This window comes from Trachymyrmex cornetzi, unplaced genomic scaffold (assembly GCF_001594075.2).
Source record: "Trachymyrmex cornetzi isolate Tcor2-1 unplaced genomic scaffold, Tcor1.1 scaffold996, whole genome shotgun sequence".
Lineage (NCBI taxonomy): Eukaryota > Metazoa > Arthropoda > Insecta > Hymenoptera > Formicidae > Trachymyrmex > Trachymyrmex cornetzi.
In genome coordinates, this window is record NW_017300350.1 from 118,433 (window position 1) to 126,351 (window position 7,919).

Sequence of the window (7,919 nt, forward strand, 5' to 3'; positions counted from 1 at the left end):
AGATTGGAAATTTAAAAAAATAGACAATATTTTTTTAATATAAAGTTTTGTTACTACAATGCAACTACTTTTTGATATGTCTTCTATTATACTTATCAAATTAATAATTATATATTTAAAATAAATAATAATTTGGAAATCGTTAATTTATCTCTATAAATATATAACAAATACAAAGAGAGGAAAAAATTACCCAGTTTTTATTGGGATTCGGTCGCCGTATCTTGTTCAGCCAGCCCTCGATAAAGCGCAAAAAACCGTCCATCAATGATGCTTGTTCAGCATTACTAAGTGTAGTGTATATATCGCATCTTGGAAAACCTTCTAAAATTTTACGAGTCGCAGGATTATTATATGGTAATAGAAATACTCGAAACCTCCAATATTTGAGAGCCTGAAAGAAAGCATATTTAAGATCCTAAAATAAAATGAAACATCTAAGTTAGTATCATCTTAATAATACAAAAAACCAGACTTTTGGAAATCGACTCACTTCCACTAAAGCAAAATCAGTATGACCTCGTGTGCAAATATAATGGTCCAGATAATTCCAGTTATAGGTCTCAAGTTTTTCTGTGGTAAAAGACACTCGCGAGACTTCATACGTATCATGATGCGGAGCATGAAATCGATATTGATAGTGAATATTAAAGGGTGGATAAGGGTGCCTGCAAACATAATTATTACTAATATTTGTTGTATGTTAGAATTTGTGTTTGTGTAATGTGTTTCATTGGAAAAACGCTAATTATAATAAAATTTATTTACATGTTTTTTTACGTATTAAATACAAGTTTTATATCTTATTTTCAATGTATTAATCCATTAAAAAGTTTTTGAAAAAATTAAAAAAAATTTTATATGCAAGAAAATAAAATAAACTATATATATATAATTTAATTTAATTATAAAATAATATTAAATAATAATCATCGGCAAAATTGATTTTGAAACGTACGGTTGAAAAACTAAAAATTAAGTACATAAAGAGATGTACTAAATTTCATTACAATTAATTGGTTGGTAAACAATTTCAATATCAAATTATAAATTATAATTATATTAATATTTACCGTGGACGGTATCTTGTAACTGTTATAGAATTATCGAATAGTGATATTTTATGAAAAATTCTTCCAATGCTAAGTAGATATTCCTCTTTAGGTTCAGATTCAGTCTGTCTGCCACGCATTACTGTACTAATCGTTGGAACGGTATTGCTACCAGCGGCGTTACTTTGATTCTTGTTAAGTGGTGGTAAAATAATTAACTGGAAACCCTTAATATAATACGATATTCATGATTATTCCAAAACACACACAGATATAATTACATAAAAGTACATAAAACTAAGTGCTTTATTTATACTTGGGCCAAACGCTGTGAGACCAGCTCTTTAAATACTTCGACAGTTGTAAGCGGTTTCTTGTATATTGCTCGTTGTTGAGCAAAATCAGCGTTAACATCATCTGGAAGAAGATTGTAGTCCGACACAACGTAATCGTTTTGTAAACTCCGTTTATCTGGGAAGTAATCAGTAGTGATGGGCAGGCACGCGGGAATTGTCAAAGATTTCCAGTCGACTCCTATTTCGAATAAGAGTTTAAAGTAATTGAAGCGATTAAAAATATCATTTTACTGTATATACAAGAAGAAACAGATAAATTGTAATTTTATAACGACAATTTTATTCAGGAACATTTTTTCTCTTGCTTCTATTTTCATTTGATATCTATTTCTTTCTTATGTAGTCACAAAGAATAGATGCTCGATAAGATATCACTTGTTGAAAATAAGTAGAAGTTAAAAAAATCAAAGCATTATTTTATATTTTTATAATGATTATCATTTCATATTTTGATCTCGATTGTATAAAATAGTCTTTATAAGAAAATGCAACTTTAATAACTGAGAAATATTAGATCATTGAGAAAATTACTGCATTGCCGATTTAATGTTCCTTTACCAGTACAAATAATATTTAGTCTGTCTTTAAACAGAAACTGCTGACACATAAGTCTTCATAACACGGAATGTTCTATAGTACATATATTAATATGTAACATAACATTTTTCAAAAAATTAGTTACGTTTCTAATAAAAATTTAAGTTTATTTTGAACAAAAATTATATTATGATTTATATAATTTGTTTATATAGAAATTTATATTCAAAAATTCTTTGAAATATTCTGTACACTCAGTTCAATTTTCATTATATTGAATACGTTCCATATTAATAAATTTGGTAATTGTTTAGATTAGAGGACCCATCCCCCCCCCCCCGATGACCTTGACGTTGACGTATATTATCTCATGAACCTGAATGACTTCAAACAGATTTTAGCTGTTGCTCGTTATTCGTTAAAAAGTCAATTGAAAGTTAGTAATTATTTCATCCGTTTTGCATGAAAAATCGGATAGAAGCGGTCGAAATTTTTCTACGCGTAACAAGGTCCACCACATCTTCCCCTCTACATAGAGACATCCGATTTTCCATGCGAAGCGATGTTGACTCCACTTCCCCTTTACTAAGGGCGTCTAATTTTTCAAATGAGATCCACTTCTACCCCCTCCCTCCTGCCTAGAAGTGTTTAACTTTCCACACGAAGCAAGATCCACCCACAGAAAAAGTCGTTACGCTAGATAAGGGTGGAAGTAGAGTGGACCTCGTTTCATGCGGAAAGTCAGACGTCCCTAAGCAGTGAGGAGGTGAAGTGGACCTCGCATCGCATGGAAAGTCGTACTCCCCTAATCGGTTTATACTTCCCCCATAACCCCTCCCCCCGTCTAGACTTATTTGATTTTTCACGCAAAACGGGGAAATAATTACCATAACTTTGATTGTTAATAAAAAAAATTTTTAACGAGCGACAATTAAAACTGAGAGGATGATGGGCTCGAGAAATAATAGTCACTAATTGTCAATAATAATTCTAATATACTTTTTAATGTAAAGTATATGAACGATACAATGCTCTCGTGTATAGCGTGCAACGATCAAGGATCAAGAAGAAAAACGTGCTCAGAGTTGCCAAATTTAGAATCACAGTCTCGTGCTGCCATCTATCTAACTTAGATTCGTTTTCCTATTGGTCTCTGAGTCCTAGTAACTGTTATGCCTTCTTGTCTACACCTATGAACATAAAAATCTTAATGACATGTAAATGATAAAAACAACCTCTCAAAATCAACCCTCTTGGTTTTATCGGTCCATGGTTGACATAAATCTCTTCACATGTTTCAATAAAGTGGGACCGCTTAAGGCGATGCTAAAGCGCCCAATAGTGACATCTTTTATTCATTTCTTACATTATATTATATATCATTCTGTCTTACTCAAACGCATACATATGTCCTTATCTAACATATGCCAGCACCATCTATCGCAAGCTGCGCAACTACTGCTACACGGAATTTCGGCTCCCAGTCTTCACAAAGCATCCGTATACACATATTTTTCATTCGGTGAAAATACTTTTCTTCTAGACTTTCAATTCTAATTCTACAAACTCGGTATCGTTCGTTCCAGTAATGTGACCTCAGCTGCACGCTTATTTTTAAGATATGGACTCTAAAACTCTTATATCAAGCAAATATATATCCGAGATGACAGCTCGGAGCCAAGGCAGCTACGGCAGGGAGCCATGGCAGCTACGAGCCAAAAGTAAGTGAATTTTTTAACTTTTTTTCGATTTTCTCATGAAATCCAATACAGCTGAGGTCCTGTTTGTGCGTACTTTAATTTACATAATAATACTTTTGCAATCCGTAAATCCAATTCGGAGATTTTTCACCGAATGGAAATGTGGGTAAAACAGGAGGCTTTAGCATCGCCTTAAGGGTTTAGTCAAACAATCTGCTCTCATGTTAACGTTTGGCTCATGTCTAACGAGAATGTTCTGTTCTTTCACGGTCTCTCGGATGTAATAGCATCTTCTATTCATTAATTTAGATTTTGTTTTAAAATTTCCACCATTAGCTAGTCTGACGACGTTCAAATTGTCGCATTTCAGTTCACACGGTATCTCATTCGATAATCCAATCTCTTGCAACAGTTTGGCAGTCCATGTCCTCTTTCACACCTTCTAACATTGCCTCTAATTCACTTTCTGTGGAAGATAATGCAACTTTCTTTTGTTTCCTACTTCTCCAATGTACTAAATCTCCATTCCAATAAAGTAGGATTCCAGTGAACGATTTGGCATCTTCTGTTCTGTCCCACGACGCATCGGTTTCGCATTCTAATTTTTCAATCTTTCTTTGCTTCCCAAACTATAGTTAATAATTGATAGTTCCTTTTAAATATTGAAGGATCCTCTTCAGTCCTGACATGTGTATTGCTCTCGGGTCAGTATTGAATTGTGATAAGCAACTTAATGCGAAAGACAGATCTGGTCTAGTATGGACGCTTAAGTACATCAGTCGTCCCATTAATTCTTGATAAGTTCGGATGTCGATCCTTTCGCTCTCTTTGTACTCTTCCATTTTTACGTTCAAATCCATTAGTGATCTTACGGTTACACTCTTCCATCCCGTATAATTCAAGTAACTTTTCGATATATTTCTTCTGATGCACATACAATTTTTCTTCTTCTTGTATCACCTCTATTCCGAGTACAGTTTTAGCTTATCCGAGATCTTTAATTTCTATATATTGTTCAATCTTTTTCATGAATCCTCTTTCAAATTCATTATCGCTTGATACTGTTGTCATATCATTAACGTGGATACTGCAATATAAGAATATATTTTTTTCTCTCGCATAGAATAAACATGGATCTTCTTTAGATTGTTTCATTTCGCATCTAATCATAATCTCAATTAGAAATTCGTTCCAACATCTTCTGACCTGTTTGAGACTATAAATGCTTCTCTTTAATTTACACGCCTTTTCTTGGTTTGCTTGGATCCCATCTGGTAGTTCCATATAGATCTCTTCTTTTAACTTTCCGTGTAGATACGCGGTCTTTACATCGTAAATCTTTATTTTTCTCTCTTTTTTGGCAGTTATACTAAATAATAATCTAATTGTTTCAGTTTTAACCACACACGCACGCACGCACGCACGCACGCACGCACGCACGCACGCACGCACGCCCACCCACCCACCCTTTGTTCCTGTAAACAATGACTCCATATTTATCAAATTCTACTTTATAACCATGATCAGTGATTTTTGCTACCGATAATAAATTCATGTTAATGTCTGATACACACAATACATTTTTTAACCGTATCCTATCTTTATTTAAGTGCTGTTTTACTACTATTTCACCTCGACCATCAGAGGTTAGTTTTTTTTCCTTCTTTGTCAACCAAGGAAATGTCTCTTGTATCGTCCTCTATATTATCAAATACGACTTTATTTCTTACCATATGATTTGTAGCGCCTGAATCTAATAACCATATATATCCTTCTGACTTATCTTGTATTGCATGCTCTGGCCTTTTATTTATTATTATTGTGCTCACGTGTGCTCGATCTCTTACAGTTAATACCGCTTCATCTGAAGTTTTTAATTCTTACTTTCATTATAACCTTGACCACATCCTCTTCCTCTTGAGGTTCCTCTAAATCCTCTTCCACGCGAAACGTTTCTCTTCGGTTCTTTGCAATCAAGGGATTGTATCCCTGGCAATTAAAGCACTTCTTCCTATTTCGACATTCGCTTGATGTGTGGCCTCTCATTCCGTAATTGTAGCATGTACAGTCATTTCTTGATTTATCTCGCGCTCTCCTTTCATATTCCTCCTTCGATGTTTTTTCATCTTTTCGTTTATATCTTCTTGTTTTCTCTTGTTTTAACGCATCTTCTATGTCATTTATAGTTAACTCCCTCTGAGTCTCAAACACTCTTACATTCTGATCGAATTCTGATTTTAGTCCTCTTATAATATACATCCTTAATTCGTAATCTTCTATGTTCTTACCAAGTTGTCCACATTGATTTCTCAAAGCTTCCGCTCTATTAACGTACGCATCTACACTTTCGTCCTTATTCATTTTTAGATTTGACAATTCACTTAATGCTCTTGCCTTCAACTGCTCAGTTTCCGCTGCCATATTGTTTTTAATTTGATTCCATAACCTATTTGCATCTTTTTCATGACTGTACTTTAATAATTGAGCTTTACTCATCGTGTTTATCTTGACTGTACATGCGGCGTAGTTATCATCGTCCCATTCGTTCGATAGACTGAATTTTTCTGCATATCTTTCGTCACCTTCTTCTGATTTGTCGGTTGGCTTCACATTCATTATTTTCTTCCAAAGTTTCTTTGCCCTCGGGATTCCTTCTATTTTTTCGCTCTACAGGAAATAATTTGTGTCGTCAAGCGGTTCCACACTAGTCAAATTCCAATTTTCAGCCATATTGAAAAATGCGTCTTTTTTACTGGAGTAAATTCTCGCGCTATTCAATAGCCCCACACACAGATACACTATGCAACCACGCTCTGCTAAGAGCCAATTTGAGAGGATAATGGGCTATCGAGAAATAATATATAGTCACTAATTGCGTATTCTAATATACTCTTTAATGTAAGGTGTACGAACGATACAATGCTCTCGTGTATAGCATGCAACGATCAAGGATCAAGAAGAAAGACGTGCTCAGAGCAGTGTTGTTAGGTATGCCGCCTTTTTAACGCATGCGCACTACAGTACTAGTAAGTTCTAGAGAAATCCAGTAATATAAAGGATGAAAAGCGCGGGGCCGCGGGCTAAACTGTTCGTGGTTACGCGCGAGAATCGGAGAAAAGGCATGTACATTATATGTAATTTATTTCGCGAAAACAAAGAATCGAGAAGCACTAGACAAGTAAAATGTAATATGTAGAAAATAAGTATAGATTTGGCGAGATTTGGCAATATATGTAAGTTAAGTAATTTTCACTGTGAATCACATATTGGCAAATCCCGCCAAATCTATACTTATCTTCTATATATTATATCTTACTCGTCTAGTGCTTCTCGATTTTTTGTTTTCGCGAAATAAATTACATATAATGTACATGCCTTTTCTCCGATTCTCGCGCGTAACCACGAACAGTTTAGCCCGCGGCCGCGGCCCCCGCTTGATTTTCATCCTTTACATTACTGGATTTCTCTAGAAGTCACTAGTACTGTAGTGCGCATACGCTAAAAAGGCGGCATACCTAACCAGTGATGCCGGACGGGACGCGTTTCTGACGCATGCGCGTCGAACGCAGCGTCAGTATTGTACTCGTTACCAGTTAAACGGGAGTTCATTAGTCGCCTACGTAAAATTTGTTAAAAATTCTTAAAAATTGTAATATATTTTATATATTTTACGTATATTACTTACAAATAAATTCACATATATTAAAAATATGACAATTTGCATTTAATAATAAAATATTAGCTGAAAAATAAGAGAAAAGTGTATAATAATTTATGAAACAGTTTTTTTATATTAAAATATTTTATTTGGCAGAATCACAACAACGTGTACTGCAAGCAATAAACTCATCAGATGTAAAACAGGCAAAATGATATGTAAAACTGATCCTAGGCATTTAGAACTGCATAATGCATAAAATTTATGGAAATATAAGAGTAAATCTGACGAAACAAGGTTTGATGAGATATAACTTTACTTTTATTTTTTTAATTATTATTTTGTTTAAAGTCACAAATCTAACCAATATTTTTTAATGCTTGTTAGAAACTTTATATTTCTATTTCATGATTATTTTTATTATTAATCATATGTTACATGTTATGACCATTAATATTATTAATCATCTATGTTGTTTTTAGATTTTAAGTTAATTTAAAGACACTTCAATAATTTAAATGATTAATTAACAATTTTTATTTTAAAAGTATAATATAAAATGCAATAATTTTTGTGACATAATTATTTTGTGAAATATTTATTTTTGATATTGCGA

At 33.5% G+C, this 7,919-nt stretch overlaps 1 protein-coding gene across 9 annotated transcripts in view; it reads right to left on the bottom strand.

The window, feature by feature from the left end:
- The window catches only part of Iml1 (GATOR complex protein Iml1), a 159,559-nt gene that overhangs the window by 100,565 nt on the left and 51,075 nt on the right, over positions 1-7,919 (bottom strand). For 6 of the 9 annotated variants that reach the window (XM_018521780.1, XM_018521782.1, XM_018521788.1 and 3 more), the window contains 4 exons: positions 1,369-1,586; positions 1,074-1,279; positions 494-668; positions 194-418 (listed from right to left, as the gene is read on the bottom strand). In XM_018521780.1, the coding sequence (XP_018377282.1) occupies positions 194-418; positions 494-668; positions 1,074-1,279; positions 1,369-1,586 (824 nt within the window). The remainder of the gene's footprint in view (positions 1-193; positions 419-493; positions 669-1,073; positions 1,280-1,368; positions 1,587-7,919) is intronic. The other 3 variants (XM_018521786.1, XM_018521785.1, XM_018521784.1) reach the window with 1 other exon arrangement.